Source organism: Diabrotica virgifera, chromosome 8 (assembly GCF_917563875.1).
Source record: "Diabrotica virgifera virgifera chromosome 8, PGI_DIABVI_V3a".
NCBI lineage: Eukaryota > Metazoa > Arthropoda > Insecta > Coleoptera > Chrysomelidae > Diabrotica > Diabrotica virgifera.
In genome coordinates, this window is record NC_065450.1 from 60,702,823 (window position 1) to 60,723,348 (window position 20,526).

Genomic DNA, 20,526 nt, shown 5'->3' on the forward strand with positions numbered 1-20,526 from the left:
TCAAGTACAACAGAAGTTATTGGTAGCATTATACACCTAAAATCGACCGTTTCTCTGTTATTTCAAGTTAAATACACTGATTTGAGCATGCACCAAAAAAACAAGTTTTTTCACTTACCATATCTCTTTTTGTGTTATAACTAGAAGATTCATAAAGGAAAGAATCTCTTTGTTATTTTATAAGCTAGAAAAATGTTTTATATAGTTTTTTTTAGTTAGATGCATAGTTTTTAAGTTATTCGCAAAAAACCGTTTGAAAAGGTGTTATGTTTCAATGGAAATGGCCAATTTTCAACCAGGAATAACTCAAAAAGTATTCGAAAGTAGAGTTTTCGAACATCGAGTTTTCGAAAAAAAATTATAGAACAGTTTTTGCTTAGTATTAGGTTTATAGCAACTTCCGTAGTTATTTAAGCAAAAAATTTTTCACTCACGAGAAGGGGTGGGAACCGCCCCCAAGACAAAAGCACACATCGGCATAGGGTAGACTTTGTTTCTTGGGCTATTCCCTATTTACTGTGAAAATATCACGTAAATCGATATAGTAGGATATAATTCGGAGCCACATAGCCTCATTGACTGCCCTATAAGAAGATGGATAATAAATAGTTTACAATTTTACAGGATACAATATTCTTCTATTTTGAGAATATTGCAATTCTAATATATTTACTAAATATGTAAGAAATGGGAAATACCAATAATCGTTAAAAGAAATTGCGGTAATTTATACAAATTAATATTAAACAAAATGTTAACAATCTACAAATATAATTTAATTTATTGTATTGTTCATGCATTTTTTATTTGCCTGATATAGACATACATATATATAAAAAACGATAACTTGACTACAATGTGACAGTGCAAAAATGACTGCGACAAGCTTATTGTTTGTCGTAAATTTATTAGCGATAATATTTGTTAAAGTTTCCTCAGAGGTTAGTACCTACAAATCAATTTTTGTATTTTTATGTCTGGGTCATAAAAAATATCGTTTTGTAAATGTATTGATTGCTTAGTCATGTAATTGTGTTTTAAAATATACAGTGAGGACGTTTAGGTTGGAATAAATTTATTTTCTCGAGAATAGGCAATTTTTGAGAGAAATTCCGAAACAGGTCGATTTTTATTTTTAAGTTATGATTTTTTGGCATATACAGTAGAACCCCGATTATCCGTGCTCCTCGGGACCGAAGGGTGGCACGGATAATTGAAAAGCACGGATAATCCGAACATGTATTCCTTATGTATAATACATATGTATATAATACACATATATATGTACCTACCATAAAAAATTACAGAAAAAATAAATCTTTCATTATGAGTCTTTCTTTCGTCACATAGAGTTTCTGTCAAGTGATTTTTTATTCGCTATTTTAATAAAACCTCAAAAACGCAACTTAAGTAATAGAAAATCATAGCACGGATAATCCGCAGCACGGATAATCTGCACCCGGATAATCGGGGTTCTACTGTATATCATACTTGTGACGTCATCCATCTGGGCGTGATGACGTAATGGATGATTTTTTTAAATGAGAGTAGAAGTCGTGTAATAGCTCAGTTTAAAGGTTATTTAATTTTCTATTCAGTTATATAAACATTAACACAATTATTTATACAGAGTATCCAAAAAAACTGAATTAAAATAATTGAGACAGAAAGAAGAATGTATATAAAACAATATTTATTTGACACATTAATACTGCTTTTCGCTTAAATTAATATTCAAACTGCTAAGAGGTAGGAGACAGTTTTAATATTGAATTTAAGCGAAAACCAATATTTATTTGTCAAATAAACATTTTCTTTCTCTTATCTGACAGCAGTAAAATGTATTTTGAATTAAATAAATTACATAGAGTCCTGTCGCCAGGGGGGTACAATGCCCTCCTTTATTCAGATGGACTTACCCAAGTTTTTTTTATGTATTTTGACCCATAGAACACCAATTTTTTGGGTAACAGTTGATCCGGATGTCGATAAGCTTGTGATAAACAAAGAACTTGAGGAATTACATAACAGCGATTTTTTGCAAAACAAAATATTGTTTTATATTTTTTGAGTCATTCTAAGCAAAAAATGTTCTTACAAGTTTTTTCATAGGATGCACAGTTCTCGAGAAAAACGCGGTTAAAAAATTCAAAAATTTGCAATTTTTGAACCCGAATAACTTTTGACTAAAAAATAAAAGAGCAATTCTGCTTACCGCATTTGAAAACTCAAGTCAAATTCTATCGGTTTTGGTTATTTGCATTGCTAACAATTAATTGTTTTGTTGTTAAACAAAGCTATAAACACATAGTGCTTGAGTGATGTTTTCAATGCATCTCTCATTTAAAACCGAATGAGTAGGCGCGCTATTTTTACGTAGCATGAGTTAAAACGCATACATTGGGAACGGGAAACCCTATTTCTTTATAGCTTTGTTTGACAATAAAACAATTACTTTTTAGCAATGCAAATAATCAAAACCGGTATAATTTGACTTGAGCTTTCAAATACGGTAAGCAGAATTACTATTTTATTTTTTAATCAAAAATTATTCGGGTTCAAAAATTTCAATTTTTCGATTTTTTGAAAGTTCAACCACGTTTCTCTCGAAAACTATGCATCCTACGAAAAAACTTGTAAGAACATTTTTGGCTTAGAATGACCCAAAAAAATACAAAAAAATGTTCTGTCTCGCGAAAAATCGCTGTTATGTAATTCCTCAAGTTCTTTGTTTATAACAATTTTATCGATATCCGGATACATTCTTCTTTTATCTCAATTAATTTAATTAAAAAAAATTTTTTGGACTCCTTGTATAAATAATTATGTTAATGTTTATATGACTTGATGCTTAAAGTGATTAGATTATGAGAAAAATAAATACAAATGCAACAAAACTGGATTGAAAAAAAAATATATTTTTTTAAATTTTATTACATACAAACATTTAGAATGAACATTTCACTACCAAACATTTTAACAATAATTATTCAAAATGACTTTTCAAAGCTTGAATAATTTTTGTTAAAATTTTTGGTAGTGAAATGTTCACTCTAAATGGTTATAAAATTGTTAAAACAATATTTTTTATTCAATTCATTTTTCTTACTTTTGTATTTATTTTTCTCATAAACTAATCACTTTAAGCATCAAGTGTTATACATTTTTGAAATCAGTACAAAGAGGAGAATCCAAATATGAAATAAAAAGAGGAGCAGTAATTTAAATATAAAATATAATATATATAAAAAATTAAGGGATGATACCTACGGGGGGTGAGAGGGTGCCTTTCCCGGCAAGCTTAAATATGACGTGTTTTTTGGTGAGCATTTGATGAGTCAAGTAATGAAAATAATTTTTAAAGTGTTTATCTCACTAAATAAATCAGTTGCACCAATATCCGCCTCCGTTTTTACTGGATCAGTTAGGTTTTGTTGAAGAGAAAGACCGTTTTTCAAAATATCATCGTCACTTAATGTAAAAATACATATCACTAAAAAACCAAAAACATTATCCTAACCAGGCATTATGTCAAATCTACTATTTAACGAACTTAGTACTTGATCATTATTCTAATACTGTCTATTTTCTATGTTAAAGGTATCATTATCTGCTATATCTATAAGATTCTCACAAATTTTAATTATATGAAATTTGAATAGCTTTTTAGCTTTTTATTCTACTCGACCATTTTGTATCACTTTTAGAGGTTTTAGATTTAATTCAGGAACATGAATTTTATAATACTCCTTCTATTTGTGGAGAAAGAGAAACATACGTAAAATTCTACCCTTATCATAAACACATACTGGCACCGTTATCATACCCTTGACCTCTCGTGTCTTTTATACTTAAGGGCGTAGGAGCAAAATTTCGCGACAATGTGTTTTAAATGCATTATTTTTTTTCGAATCCTGAGAAAAATAATAAGTATTTTTGAAAAATTTAAACGCAGAATCAATCATTACGTTATTACTGAGGGCCGAAAGTCCCTTAGAATAACAAAAAAGTTTTTTATGAGATATTTAAAATTAAAAATCACACTAAATTTTCTCTTTTTTTTAGCCCTGTAACTTATTCAAAAAACATAGAATTTTTCAGGGACTTTCGACCTTCGGTAATATTGCAATTTTTCATTCTGCGTTTAAATTTGTCTAAAATTAATTTTTATGCCCTTTTGGGATTGCACCCGCGTGCGTCACTTCCGGTTACGGGGGCCTTGCTAAATCTGGCTGTCTTCCTAAGCAAGATAATATAGAATTATTTGCTGCTCAACGCGTTAGCGACCTAAATTTCTGCATTCTGCATTCCGACCTAAAAGAGAATTTTCTTTTGTTTCCTTTTGTTTAGATAGACGTCGCTAACGCATCCCGCAGCAAAAAAATCTATACTATTTTGCTAAGTAAGACAGCCAGATTTCAGGGTATACCACAGGCTGTTCAGAAGACTCAAATAAGAAGAAACATATTATGTAAACGATGGTGGTGGCCCCTGAATGAGATTAAACCTATAGCTGTCTTTCTTTATTTTATTTTACTCATTTTGAGTACTAGGGATACAAAATTCTGTTGGATTTTTATACAGATAAGCGGACAGGTGATGAATGCATAATATGCATTGTAGATTCTCCTATGTCCGCTATTTATCGGTCTGCTTGCTTTATAAATTGTAAAAAGCTCAAGCAATAGATTGTTGCCAAAGATCCTGCATTGCGACCTAAAAGAGAATTTTCTCATTCCCCTTTTCAACGAAAACTTTTCGTTAGGAGCTTGCCGCTCCTGCAATACTTAGAGCAGATGTATCGATGGATTCATATGTAGTTTTGTCTTCTGAATCCAAATCTGAAAACGGCATTTCGATATCTCTAACCGTCTTCGAGATAATCGACCTCAAAATCTAAAATGTGACGTCACAATCCGGTTATTTCCTACCACGCACTAAACGTCAGCTGAAATCTTTGATTAGGAAGTAGACTACTTTTTTTAATCTGAATTTGTTAAGCAAAGCAAATGTTATTATTTACATTTGAGTTTGACATTTCGTGAATGTCAAACTAAATTTTAAATTATTTAGCTATTAATAAAATATAAATGACATTTTATAGTGAATTTAATTATTATATAAAATAATATGTGTAATAAATGTATAAAAATACAATTTGAGTATATTTTGAAAGCAATAATACATATTATACTATATTATTACTGAATCAGTAGAAACGATTATATTTAAATTTGGTAAATTATAACTCCAGTCGACCAGCGCACGACCACACAACTCGAAACACAAGTACGCAAATACGGTTGCGTGAAGCGTGGCGCAAAGCCGTAGAATTTACGAGACTCGCTCGGTCTGTAGATCCAAGTAAAGTTCATCAGTAAAAAGTATCTTTATCATGTTGTGTGTATTATTTATTTTACAATATTGGAAAAATGTTATTTAAAATGTGGTTTGGAATAAAAAAAGTATGTTCTGATATATGAAATTACATCCTTCTAATGGAAAAAAATATTTGACGAATTTTCTCAAATTATGGATACCAACATCATTTTCATTTATAACTCTTGTATTTTTAATTTGACGAAGAAAAGTTATTCTTCATAAAAATATCTTCTTGGTCTAAGATTTATGATGCAACTGTCATGAATCACGTTTTATTAATTTGATACGAGGTATGTAAAAAATATGAATTTCGAGTAAAGTATCTTTATAGTTCACAACATTTAAATTAGAATGATATACTTGCCCATTAAAACATAATTTTTAATTCTAAACAGCGTTTCGTAATAGCAATTTTCTATATTATGAATTTAAATACGTATATAAACAAAGTTTTCGTTATGATAATGCTCGCATTTTTAGCTTGTTTATTATTATAGTTCTAAATTTTATCGTAGACTAACACAAACAGATTCATTAAAAATACTCAATAGTAGGTTTTAAATGGATTTAATGTTATTTTCTATTTCTCTCGTTATTAACAATATTTTATATCATCTGACTTATGCTATGCTGTAACTATCACGTTTTCATAAACATTTTTTTCCTAACTGCATTAACGGCAGCTTTAGATATTTTTCTTTCATCGCTATTATTATGCTATTTAAATGACAACTTTGTAGCTTGAAACATTTCTTTCAACATATAGACGTAAAATTTTCAGTGCTTTTGTAATAGTTATTTTCCTAACAAGTGCAGAAAGTCATACTTTTCCGCACGCGACTGCAGTTTGCCGAACGACGCGAAGCGGGAGTTCGGCAAGCAGTCGAGTGCGGAAAAGAGACTTTCTGCAAGAGTTAGGAACAATATTTTTTCTACGAGTCTTTACAAAAAGGCCAAATCTTAATCAATTAATTTAATTAATATTAAAATAGATACACAAATTAATTCTTTGACGAGGTTGTCAAAACCAAAGTTTCAGCATAATTGGTTAGCATGACGACGATCTTGGTTTCCATGCCGACGATTCAAAACTACTGTTATTGTCTACTGATTTGACTTTCGAATATTATGTCAAAATTATTTTATTTCATCGAATTCTCGCGTTAATTTCATTAAAACATGAACGCAATAAGATATATTTGAAATAAATTACTAAATAATATCTAAATATTAGTTTATTGCATGTATTATAATTACTTTAAGGCCATAATAACATATCTAAATTAACACCCGTGCGGAAAAGTAAAACGCGTGCGGAAAAGTAAAACGCGTGCGGAAAAGTAACACGCGTGCGGAAAAGTAAAACTTTCTAAACTAAAATGCGTGCACGAAAGTAGACATTTTTGCACGCTCGTAGAAAAAATATTTTGTTCTTGATCTTTTATTAAAAACTGTTTTTACTGGAAAATATTGGGAGAAACAAGCAGAATATTTGGCCCCAGGGTAACGAAAAAAATAGTACTTATTTTCTTGTAAAAATTGAAAGAAAAAACATTCTATAAAGGTTTTGCTGGATTTAATCTTGTATTTTAGTTAGGGAAAGAGTAATAAATAAAAAAAGACTACTCACAATCCATTTATTCTGACCAGTATACGAAACGGGTCATCTGTGGTAGAATAAATTGAATGTGATTAAATATTTTTCTATTTACCTTTTTTTCTTTCTATTTTTATCCTTTTCCTTCTTGTTTTTTCCTTTTAGTTGTCTCTTTATTTCCCTTTTCTCTTTTTCTTTTTAATTATTTCTCTTTACCTAAATTGAATTAAACTCATATCAAATACTATAGACTGTAATACATAAAACTCTTGACATTTCCCATTCCATTTGAGGAAGCAAAAAATAGCACCATCTAGAGGTCTTGAGGTGATAACCAGAGTAATCTAACCTTACATTTATAAAATTTCTTTATTATTGTTTTTGTATAAGTGTTTGAACTATTTTTATTTTAATTTAATTTAGCAAAATTAGCTCGTTATTAAAAAATTAATAAAATTAAATTTAAATGTTTACGTCAAATGTTACGTTGTCAAAACGTAGTTTCACCGAAAGCCGACAGTGGCGCAAGTGGCAACGTGCTTCGCGTGCTTCCAGATTTCTGTGGGAGTTGGATGTATTCAAAGATCTTATACACATAGATTTGGCCAACTCTGAAAAATAGCGTAACGCGGAGCAGTTCGGTTCGGTGGTCTATCTATCTCTCTCTACTGGCGCTTAGCTTTCTCTCTCTAGCATATGATGGCTGCCGCCTCTGTGCAACTTTCGTTCCATTACTTCCACCTCTTGGTAGATACGCTCACACTCGCACGACAGACAAAGATAGCTAGACCACCGTACTTGATATCGACGTTACGCCCCGATGCATTGTTTAGCATATCCCTAGGGAGATCTATTCTTGACATATCTCTGGATGTATTATAGTCAACCAATCAATGGTATTTGCTGTCACTGTCACAAATACCACGTGTGAGTGACAATGAAACTGACAACGGACAGCAGTATGCACGTATGCACATTCGCAGTTAACGAAATCTCGACATTGAAAATCCCGCCATTTTATTTTTTGTTGCTTCACTCAATTTCACCAAATACTATGGACTGTAATACATACAAGTCTTGACATTTCCCATTACATTTGCGGAAGCAAAAAAATAGCACATCTAGGCGGTCTACGGTGATAACCAGAGCAATCTAACCCTACATTTTTATAAAATTGCTATATAATTGTTTTTGTATAAGTGTTTGAACTATTTTTATTTTAATTTAATTTAGCAAAATTAGCTTGTTACTCAAAAATCTATAAAATTAAATTTGAATGTTTAAGTCAAATTTTACGTTGTCACAACGTAGTTTCACCGCAAGCCGACAGTGGCGCTACTGGCAACGTGCTTCCAGATTTCTGTGGGAGTTGGATGTATTACAGTCAATAGTATTTGCTCATATAGGCAACACTTTAAATATTTTTATTTTATTATTACAGAATGTTCAAGTAACTACAAATGAAGGTACGATCTTAGGAACGACTTCATTATCAGAAAAAAACAAAACGATGTACATGTTCCATGGTGTACCATTTGCAGAACCTCCTAAAAGATTCGAGGTAGGTAACTTAATGATTAAAACTGAATTTTTTTCCCAATATTTAACCTTTTATAGCTCGCTGTTCCAAAATCTAATTGGACTGGTGTTTTAAACTGTACGTATGAAAGGGACCAATGTGTGCAAGGAATTGGCATAGTGGAAGGTTCTGAGGACTGCTTATATTTAAACATAGCTAGTCCAAAAGTAAGTACACATATATTTTTTTATTAATTTATGAACCAAACTTTAAGGATCATTGACATGGTAAGAATTTTGATTAACGGTCAGTTTATTATACAAAGTGGCCTGACGAATAGGAAACAGATTTATTGTCAGAAACACTACGAAGAAAAAACTACGATAACATTTTTGGAAAACCCAGGGGCAGGTAAATTTTTTATTAAAGTGTGATACATTTTTCCGGTATTATCGATTATTTTATTTTGATCTCTAACCCAGGGTCCGAATCACCATAATATTTTTAGTTGCAATTGGAGTCAAAATGGAGGAATTTCTCAGAGCCTCCTTGAAAACAGGTAGACCTATAAATAGTACCATCGGGGGATGGAGGAAGACAGATTTTAATCAAAACGAAACCGTAGATTTTCTAATTTTATTATTTTACTAATGCCATACTCTGTATAGAGTACACAGAGCCTCGATTTTTGACCATTCGCTTCGTTATTGAACGTATGCGCTACGTATACTAAACAGATACGAAGCGAACACGTTCGATAACGAAGCGAAGGGTCAAAAATCGAGGCCCAGACTCGTTTCATATGGGTCTCTGAACCGCAAAGTGGAATGTTTTCCTAGCGGTGCCTGCTGGTATCGTTATACCTGGGTTAAGCAGAGAACTCGAATCGAGTCGAAATTCATTTCGCTTATTCCCCGTTGATTTTTATGGGTATCGAGAAATCATGACATTTTTTTGAAACGGCGATCTTGCTTTCTCTATCCTACATTTGATTTCTATGGAATGGTTCCAATTTTCATTGACGTTCATACGAAGGTAGGTGTATGTTTTTACTCTTTCTATTTGTTGACCGTTCACACTGATTCGTCCAAACTGCTGTTCCTTCTTAGAGATCATCATACATTTTGTTTCTTAGTGTTTAGTGAAAGTCCGTATCCGTGACTGACTTCTGCTATTCTGTTCATTAACTCCTGACAGGCTTCAGAACTGTCAGCGAATACCACTGTGTCGTCTGCATATCTTATGTTATTGATACATTGTCCGTTAATTCGAATTCCGGCTTCAACATCATCCTGTGCTTCTTGAAATTTCTTCAGAGTAGATGTTAAACATCAGTGGTGATAGTATACATCCCTGACGGATCCCACGTTTGATTTTAATATCGTCGGATTCTCCTGCCTCTGTCCGGATAGTTGATGTTTGATTCCAGTACAGATTTCTGATAATCTTTAAATTAGAGGTGTTTATTCTAATATTGGTTAATATCTTCATCAGCTTGTCGTGCTTTACTCTATCGCACGCTTTGTGGTAATCAATAAAACATGTATAAATATCGCAAAAAAGTCAAAAGCCCTTGCCATTCCCTTTTATACACAGTTAACTTTTTAAATTCGTTACATTACTTTACCTGATTTATTAAAACATACATTTTAAAATTAACATTTTTTGACAATATGAGCAAAGAGTTTACTCATATTGTGAGTACACGGAATCAACTTTCGATGGAATTGTTTTATAGACAAATGGACGGAATGTCACTGCATATTGTAGAATCCCTTTCGTATCCTTTATTGGTCGTCTGCTTGGCTTGTAAAAATTGTAGAAGGCAGAGATTAAGGATGTACCCAGAAATTGGTTCCACGGTAGAGGTCTTCAGATTCGCTGATCTGGGAATTCTCATTTCGTTAATAGATGTCCAAAAAGCGAATTATTGTTATAATTCTGTTTAAATAGATATATTAGTTTTATTTAATTCAGAGCTGATCATATAGCCCATCTGAAGATCTCTGGAGAGAGTGAAATGTACGTAAGGGGTTGATTGATCATCTCTGAAAAGAAGTGAAACATGAGCTTAATTTTTAGCTATTTATCTGTATCTTTTATCTTAACTTTATCTTTGTAGTCCAACCTCATTAATAAGTATTCTATAATTATTTTAAAGAAATCATATTTAAGTCTAAAATCCACGTGTCTGTAGTTTGAAATTGTCACATAGTTCACTCTGTCAAGGTCAAATTTTGTCAAGACTTCAATTTCAGTAATTTTTTGTGTGTAAGTAATGTCCCTTTTTTACATTACCATCTATCCTAAAAACACTTTCCTAGTTTTTCTTCTTTCTTTCCTTTGATTTTTTTTCGTACACTTAAGAAATTGAAGTAAACGGGAATTGTGTTTTTAGAAACTCACGTGAAAACTTAGACCTCTCAATACCATCTGAGAGGTAGGACAATTTCCAACCATTAGTCACTTGGGGGAACAAGCAAGCTGGAGCGTTCCAGCTCCATTTTATGTCGTCTTTACACCTGCACCTACGGATAGGAAAGGTTAGCACTCTCCGTGTGCTCGTGTTATGGATTACAGCATGGAACTTTTTCTTGGAGTCGTTTGATGAAGGGATTTGTTTGGAAACCTTAAGTTGGGTGACAGTTAGTAACTTTCTGTATATGGTTTTCCATATCACAGCCATTTATGTGTTCACTATGTTTATCATCATCATTCTCTTTGCCTTATCCCTATGCGGGGTCGGCTTCCCTAATTGCATTTCTCCAAACAATTCTATCCTGGATCATATCAATATTAATCCCTTTACCAACATGTCCTGCCTAATCGTCTCCCCCCACGTCTTCTTTGGTCTTCCTCTACTACTCCTTCCAGGAATCTGCACTTCAGCTACTCTTCGTATTGGATGATTAACGTCTCGACGTTGAACATGACCAAACCATCTCAACCTATGCTCTCTCATTTTGGTATCAATTGGTGCGACACCTAGACTTCCCCTAATATACTCATTTTTAATTTTATCTTTTCTTGTCACTGCACTTATCCATCTAACCATTCTCATCTCCGCCACATGCATTCGTTGTTCCTCTTTCTTTTTCACTGCCCAACATTCAGTTCCGTACATCATAGCCGGTCTTATGGCTGTTATATAGAATTTTCCTTTCAGCTTCATTGGAACTTTTCTGTTACACAACACACCACTCGCTTCCTTCCACTTCATCCATCCAGCCCTAATTCTACTGCATGCATCTCCATCTACTTCTCCATTACTCTGAAATACCGATCTTAGGCACTTAAAACTATTGCTTTTTACAATCAGTTCACCATCCAAAGATACCATTTTATTTGTAGTAACTCCATCTTTAAATGAACATTCCAAATACTCTGTCTTTGTCCTACTAAGTTTTAAACCTTTTTCCTCCAGAGCTCGTGTCCACTGTTCCAGTTTTTGTTCTAAGCCTCTTTCACTATTTCCTACTAACACGACATCATCAGCATACATTAAGCACCATGGAATGTTACCCTGTAGTTTCGCTGTTATCTGGCCCAAAACTAATGAGAATAAATACGGACTAAGCACCGAGCCTTGGTGCAATCGTACTTGGTGCAATCCGGGTCGGGAAGCCGACCCCGCATAGGGATAAAGCAAAGAGAATGATAATGATGATATGTTTAGTAATTATTATTATTCAGATTTAGCTTGCATTTATTTTTTTTATATACATAAAAGTTTAGTAAATTCCCAAACTCATATATAAATCTGCCGTATCATACGTTGAGCTCGGCGTATCTGCCAAAAAGGGATTACTTATTGTATTTTGTTGTTAATTTGGTCGATTTCAGTTCACTATGTAAATCTAGTTTGTAATATTACTTAATTGCTTGGTTCCGAAATAATGTTTCTGTCTATTAATAATTCTATTATCAGGCCATCCCACTCTTCTTCATCTTTGCATCTTCCTATACTAATAATACTACTGCAAAAAGTAGTACTTTGTTACTTCAGCTACTCCAACGAGAAGCTGTTCTCTTTCTATTCTCATTTTTTTTATTAGCTAGAATATCTTTCTTTGTCTACTTCTGTTGGAGTTTATCTTTCTCTTTACTTTCACTCCAAGAGAAGCTCTCTTATTTGTTACATTGGCCATTCAGCATATTTGATACATTCTATTCTCCATTTTTGTCCCATTTAGTTACACATTAGTTTTTTCTTTTTCTACTTCTGTTGAGTTTATCATTCACTTTACACATACTCCAACAGAAGTTCTTTTTTTTTGTTTCAATGTCTTTCATTTTATCAGAAATATTCCTATTTTACAGCTAAATGGAAGAGCTCCCGTTCTTGTGTGGATCCATGGGGGTACTTTCAATGCTGGAAATGGATCTTTAATAACATATTCACCTGAATTATTTTTGGAAGAAGGCCTAGTGGTTGTAGGTATTCAGTACCGATTAGGCGTCTTCGGATTTTTAAGTACGGGAGATCTGACCTGCCCAGGAAACTGGGGACTAAAAGACCAAACTCTTGCTTTGCAATGGGTTCAACGGAATATAGCACATTTTGGAGGGGATCCCAAACGAGTTACAATTTGGGGAGCAAGTGCAGGTTCAGCGTCTGTTTCTTTGCATTTAAATTCTCCAAGATCTAAAGGTAAATTTTTATGATTATAATAATTTCAGTTAAAAAAAGATATTAAAACTACTTTATAAAAGGTATATTTATATTAAAAAGACCCTTTCGGGTTACATCGCAGAACGTTTTAGGCATGACAATTCCATCAACATTACTACTTACAAGGTATACATGGTTGAGCCACTAAAAATATCTGGGTAACAACCCTTCAAATGGCATAAAGTTATTATAAAGTTACATTGTTGTATTAGCCATCTAGAGAGAATGCAGATGAGAGGATACCTAAACAGATTTTGACGTGGACACCACAAGGGAGAGAAAAAGAGGAACGTTGAGAAGAAACTGGGGGAAAGGAACAGAAAAAGAACTAGAGGAAAGAGAAATCCCTCCAGATCTATGTTAAACAGAGAAGAATGGCGGTTAGGAGACGGAGGGCGTTGGAGAACGCTGTAAATCGATAGTAGTAGTAGTAGTAGTAGTAGCAGTAGTAGTAGTAGTAGTAGTAGTGGTAGTAGTAGTAGTAGACATTATTATATTTAACATTATGTGATATTTCAAGTTGACTTGATTTTACATCATGATAACGCAGTACTCCTAACAGTTTTTTTTGCTGGCCCTGAGGTAAACCTTTCTAAATGGACTCTAGACAGCAGCTCTAGAGTTTTCTAAAGAAACTCTTTATGGTAGGGGACCCAAGCGGGAATTTTTGCAGTTACTCGAGCGCGTTACATTATCACATGGGGAGAAACCTTATACCCTCTAATTGTACCCCTAACAGATATTAGATCTGAATATAGGGGATGTCGTTAAGGGGGACCTGAAAGAAAAATCTATCTATCTATCTAGTCAAATTAAGATAAAGTAAGTTAAGTACATGCAGAAGAGTGTATATTTTAAAAATCTGACAGTTAGAGCGGTGCGTAAGGAAACGCGTGAGTCACAAACTTTCACAAAAAAAGCGAATATTTCGAGAAATAAACGTTATATCGAAAAACTAAAAAATACCTGTTCAATATTTTTCAAAAATCTATCGAGTGATACCAAGCACGACCACCCACGGAGAAGGGTGGGGATAAATTTTAAATTTTAATTAGGAACCCCGCGATATTTTGCGAAATGAACATCAGATCTAAAAACTGCAATATACATGTATTCTCTATTTTTGAAAAATCTATCGAATGACGCCAAACACGACCTCCCACGGAGGTGGTGTGGTGGATTACTTTAAAATCTTAAATAGGAGCCCCTATTTTTTATTGGAGATTTGGATTCCTTGCGTAAAAATAAGTAACCTTTATTCGAGACATTTTTTCGAATTATGGATAGATGGGCAATAATCGAAAAAACGATTGTTGGAAATGTAAATTTATATTAAAAAAATGGAAAGTCCCCACTTAAATAGAAAATTTTACTAAACTTTTTTTGGTTTTAGGACCTACTCTTCACTACCCAATAGGTCCCCATAGCGCTCGAGTAACTACAAATTTCGCATACTTTCCTCCCCTACTATTGGTTTCTCTCATAATATACATTAATTAATCATTGTTAAATTAAATTTATCTTTTAGGACTATTTAGTGGGGCTATTATGAACAGTGGCGTTTCTTTGTGTTTATGGGCATTATCAAGAACGGGTAATGAATTGGCTCACAACACTGGAACCGCATTGGGTGTAGGATCCGCAAACTCGAGCCAGTTAATAGAAAACCTAAAAAAAGTTGATTATGCTAGTCTACAAAATGCTTCAGCTATTTTATCTGTAACGGTAAATATGATATTTATTTTCAAAATAATTATATTGATTATAATACTATCTACTGCTGCTCCGATTCTATGGAACTGCATTGAAACCAGTCCCTTACATTGTTCAACCAGGACACCCTCCTTCTTCCTATACTCCTTTATCCTCTTGTCTTTCCCTGTATTATCGGGTCTAGGTCGTTTCATCGCCCCCAGTTCATCGCCGCCGTTTCAATGCCGCCAGTTCATCGCCGGCCGATTCACCGCCGGCCCATTCGTCGCCGGCCGATTCATCGCGTCAGTTAATCGCTATCTGATATATTTCCAAATTTTCGACAGTTACATTTATTATTTATTTTTAGTATTAATTATAGTCCATGTGGTGAGACCGCTCCCGTCTGGAAAAATTTCTGATTCGGTTTCTTTGTGGATTCCTATTCAAAAATGTCCGCTTTAAACAAATCTGAAGGGTGCCGGGCGGAATTTTTGGGCAGAAATTGTTTAAAAAAATTTTTTTAACAAATACAAAAGATCAGGTTTTTTGCACCGGAACATATATTTTTGAGTTTTGTGGGTCATTCTGAACAACAAAGGTATCTTGTAAATTTTCTCAGAAATTGATAGTTTTCGAGTTATAGGCGATTTATAATCTGAAAAATGCGAAAATACGCATTTTTGAGGCTTAAAAACTCATATTCAAATGAGTATTTTTAAGGTTGCCGGACACCTAAAATGGAAGACTAAATATTCAGCTTCAAGGTTCTGAAGAGTGATCGCGTTTAATTTATACCGTTGTTTTTTAATTATTAATATGCGTGTTTATCCGATTTTTTTGCCGGTGCAACGCGCTCCGTTTCAAAAATCTCCTATTTTCCTCCGAAAAATATGTTTTCTCGATTCTTTGGGATATTCTAAATAAAATAAGTTTCTTTATACTTTTCTCGAAAGTTATTAGTTTTAAAGTTATAAGTGATTTAAATCCGAAAATGCGTCTTTTTGTCATTTTTCGGATTTTAAATCGCTTATAACTTAAAAACTATTAACTTTTGAGAAAAATGGCAAGAAACTTATTTTATTTAGAATATCACAAAAAATCTAGAAAAAATATTTTTTCGGAGGAAAATAGGAGATTTTTGAAATGGAGCTCGCCGCACCGGCAAAAAATCGGATAAACACGCATATTTAACAATTAAAAAACAACGGTTTGAAGTTAGACGCGATCACTCATTAGAATCTTGAAGCTGAATGTTCAGTCTTCAATCTAAGTATCTGGCAACCTTAAAAATACTAATTTAAATATGAGTTTTTAAGCCTCGAAAATGCGTATTTTCGCATTTTTCAGATTTTAAATCGCCTATAACTCCAAAACTGTCACTTTCTGACAAAAATTACAAGATACCTTTCTTGTTTAGATTAACCCAAAAGATCTAAAAATATATGTTCCAGAGCAAAGAAACATGATCTTTTGTATTTGCTTAAAAAATTTTTTTAAACAATTTCTACCCAAAAATTTCTCCCGGCACCCTTCTGATTTGTTTAAACGGGACATTTTTGAATAGGAATCCACAAAGAAACCGAATCAGAAATTTTTTTCAGACGGGAGCGGTCTCACCACATGGACTATTAGAAATTCTAGGAAATGACCATTCCCGTTGCCATACTTAATCTTTTAATTGACTTTTAAACTTTTTTAATATAAAATATGATATAATGATAACCTTTTAAATTTCACGGTCAACATTTCCAACCAAGAAAAACTGTTTCTTAAATTCGAAAAGAACCCAAAATTTTTGTACAAAAATTTAGGGGAAGTAGAACAGTAAAAAATATAATAATATTTTTTATCTTTTTCATTGTCAAAAGTTTTGAACTGAATTTAACGTCGTGTCGTGTCATCTCCCATAATACAAAATCAACTGACTAACTGGCGATGAAACGGACAGCGATGAAACGGACGGTGATGAAATGGACTGGCAATGAACCGGCGCCATCGAAACGGCGGCGATGAACCGGCGGCGATGAAACGTCCCATTCCGTATTATCATATCAGTCTTAACAGTTCATATCACCGTCTCTCATTACGTGTCCCAGATATTGTAACTGTCTTATTTTTATTCTTCTTCTTCTTCATGTACCATGTCCTTTCAGAACGTTGGTTACCATCATAGCTATCTTAATTTTATTCACTGCCACCCTAAATAGCATGCGTGTATCAACACCATACCAATCTCGCAAGTTCTTAAACCGTGAGGTTCTTCTTCGTCCTGGACTGCGTTTGCCTGCTATTTTTCCTTGCATGATATTTTGTAGCAACCTATATTTGGGACCTCTCATTACATGTCCGAAATACTCCAGCTTTCTCTGCTTGATGCTTTTTATGATCTCAGTAGTCTTGCTGAGACGTTCTACGAGTAGTATTGTGGAGTTTCGAATCTTCTCCACCCAGGAAACTTTTAAAATTCTTCTATAGCACCACATTTCGAAAGCCTCAAGGCGATTTAGATCGATTTTATTCACAGTCCAGGACTCGACACCATAAAGTAAGACCGAGAACACGTAGCAGCGAAGTAGGCGGATCCTCAATGCCAATTTTAGGTCTCTGTTACATCCTTCTAAAAGCGGCTCTAGCCTGCTCTATCCTAGATCTAATTTCGCCGCGACTTTCTGCGTTACAATTTAATTGCTGTCCAAGGTAAACGATTTTATCAACTTGCTCAAGTTTGGTATTATTTACATATATAGACGGTTTTATATGCTGTTGTTTACTTATTACGAGTATTTTGGTTTTCCGTATGTTCAGATCCAGACCTGCCTCCCTACAACTCTCAACGACACTATCAAGTAGTGTTTGCAGATCTTCTTGACTAGAAGCTAGGAGTACTGTATCATCCGCATATCGCAAATTATTGATGACTTCACCGTTCACAAGTATTCCTTCTTGTTTTCAGGAAGTGCTTTTCTGAAAATTCTTTCGGAGTAAACGTTGATTATTTCGTAGTTTTTACCTATTTCTCGAGATTTCTATATCGTTTTATTTTCTATGTCCATGCTGTTCTAAACATCCTTCTATAACAACAATTTCAAATGACTGTAGCTTCTTTATGTGTTCTTGCTTTGGTGTCCAGCATCCAAGTCCATTTTGTAGTATCGAAAACACGTAGCATCTCAGAGCTTTCTATAACCTAAGATTTTTGAAGTTATACTTCTTTACGATCGAGAGTGAAATTTTATAATCCCGGGCGCATGCGCACACAGACAGTATGTATGTAGCTCGTTGCTAATCTTTCAAGATATGTATGTATCAGCGCTGTCAGCGCAAATAAGTCATTAAAAGGATATATAAGTGTTTTTAGTAAATGTATTATTTATTATAATTTTTGTGTCTTTGGATTTGTCTTCCTCGGAAGTAAGATAATAAAATATCTATTATAACATTTTTATATGTAGGTACTTCACTTGATCTATTTGTCACCGTGATGTGTAATTATATCCGAGACGTCACTTACAAGGGGTTTAATAGCTTGGATGGTAGAACATTGGACCAGAGATCGAGAGGTGCCGGGTTCAAATCCCGGACGATTCACATTCCTTTTTTTTTAATTTTTGGTATCGTTTTAATAAAATTTTTTTAAAAGTGGTTGGTAAGAAAGTTAGTTTAATATTTAAATAAAATACAAATAACCTGTTAAGTATATTTATTTCGTTGAAATTATATAATAGAAGTATAACTTGTTATGTGCGTACAAAGTACACACACATTCTTTTTTATTGCAGAGAATCCTTTTCATTTTTATAAACGCATTTCTTGTTATTTCTATCCTGCCTATTATTTCTATCGTTTGATCATTATTTTCTGAAATGCAAGTTCCCAGATATTTGTATTTATCAACTCTTTCTATATGTGCATCTCTAAAATGTTATCTTGTTTGTATATTTGTTTTCTTAGTATTTACTTTAAAAGTGCGTAAAGCACTTAATTCCTAGCTGATCGCTATCGGCTTACAAAGCCATCTTCAAAGTTATGACTAAATTTCTGTAAGCGTGAAAAATTCGTACAAGACTATGTTTTCAATCTAATGGTATATAAAACAACATAATGTTACTCTACATCCTACCAGACTGAAAACAATGGGACCTTCTCTGGTTACACCTCCGAGGCTTCTATAATTTGCAAGCCATAACGGATGCTGAGACTAAGGAAGATGAGGGAATTTTACAATTTATATTTCACGTCCCATCTGCTCAGCGCGGTAAAGTTCCAACGAGAATGGTTCCCTTCGTACTCCAATCAGAATAAACATGTAAATCAAAAATGAATAACCATTTTCAATTTCGTTGCAAAAGGAAAAACAGCCGCATCATATTCTAGTCCAATCAGAGAGTGCAGCAAGCACCCCTACCGGTTTCGAAACTTATTATTCTCTCATCAGGAGGCAAATATGCTGCTCTCTCTGATCCAGCCAAAACAAACCCCGGCGTGCAGTCACGGATTGCAACGAACGAAATGGCATAGATGCCACAGCAGCAACTGCTAGCAAAAGACTAAGTTCTCAAAATCAATGGGAAAATACCCAGTAGCTGGCTGTATACCATAATTAAAAAATCATACAGAAGTAAAAACTTCGTTTGTACAATGGTAGAAAAAAAGTTTATTAAAAACTATTAAAAGTCATCCAAAAGGATTTGCAAAACGTTTTCAATCTATATCACATCATCTTCAGTGCGTTCTGCCTAGTACATGGAACTAGCAACTTTATGAAATTGGTAACATCGAGAAATATGGTTTACATGATAACTATATAATATTTATAGCGACTCCAAGTCGATGTTAAAGGATTAAATGTGTTAGGAGTGCTCAAAGGGCAACATGGTTCCCTGCTCGATAAAAAATCGTGGTTCTTGCCAATTCAATGGACACAGACCAACTGTGTCTGTGTCCATTGAACTGGCAAGAACCATGGCTTATATACTCTAAGAATAAACTATTAAATCACGTGCATTTCGATTATTGAGCTACAACCCCTTCGCAAGAAAACCACCCTATCTTCCCGGCTTAAGAGAAAGTTGTACTTAAATGCATTAAATTAATTATTTGGCGACTACATATCATTTAATAATTTATAAGCTTCCAAATTACGCGCATTTAGATCAGTAAATTGCAATTTATTTTGTATAGTGCAGTCACTGAAGGTAAAAATCAACGATTACCTTCAATTTCGGTGAACCTTCATCGATTTTCACGAAAATTGGTCAGTGGTTAGAGGATACGTCAAGAAACAAAGGTGACATGGTACCACCTTGCGCCTTTACTATGAGGGTGGATACCGCCCCTTCTCGGGGGTGAAAATTATTTTATAAAAAATAACTGCACAAATCTATAAAAGAACAAATTTTAAGCAAAATTTATTATATAAAGTTATTAAAATAAGTCAATACTTATTAAATTATTAAAGATCAAAAATTTTAATTATTCGTGAAAAAAATGCATGTTTTGGAGCGGTTTTTGTAATTCACTGAAACTGTAATTTTTTACAAAAAAGTTAATAGTAGTTTAATTCGTATAGCTTATATTCTAAGAATAAACTCTTAAATCACGCGCCTTTCGATTATTGAGCTATAACCCCTTGGCAAGAAAACCATCCCATATTCCCGGCTT

General features: G+C 33.6%; 1 protein-coding gene across 1 annotated transcript in view; it reads left to right on the plus strand.

Annotated features, from left to right (window-relative positions):
- The first annotated feature begins 852 nt into the window (after positions 1–852).
- LOC126890499 (juvenile hormone esterase-like) overlaps positions 853–20,526 on the plus strand; it is a 52,417-nt gene continuing 32,743 nt past the window's right edge. The window contains exons 1-5 of the mRNA XM_050659482.1: positions 853–941; positions 8,421–8,540; positions 8,597–8,725; positions 12,819–13,149; positions 14,699–14,895. Of these exons, the coding sequence (XP_050515439.1) occupies positions 873–941; positions 8,421–8,540; positions 8,597–8,725; positions 12,819–13,149; positions 14,699–14,895 (846 nt within the window). The 5' untranslated portion in view covers positions 853–872. The remainder of the gene's footprint in view (positions 942–8,420; positions 8,541–8,596; positions 8,726–12,818; positions 13,150–14,698; positions 14,896–20,526) is intronic.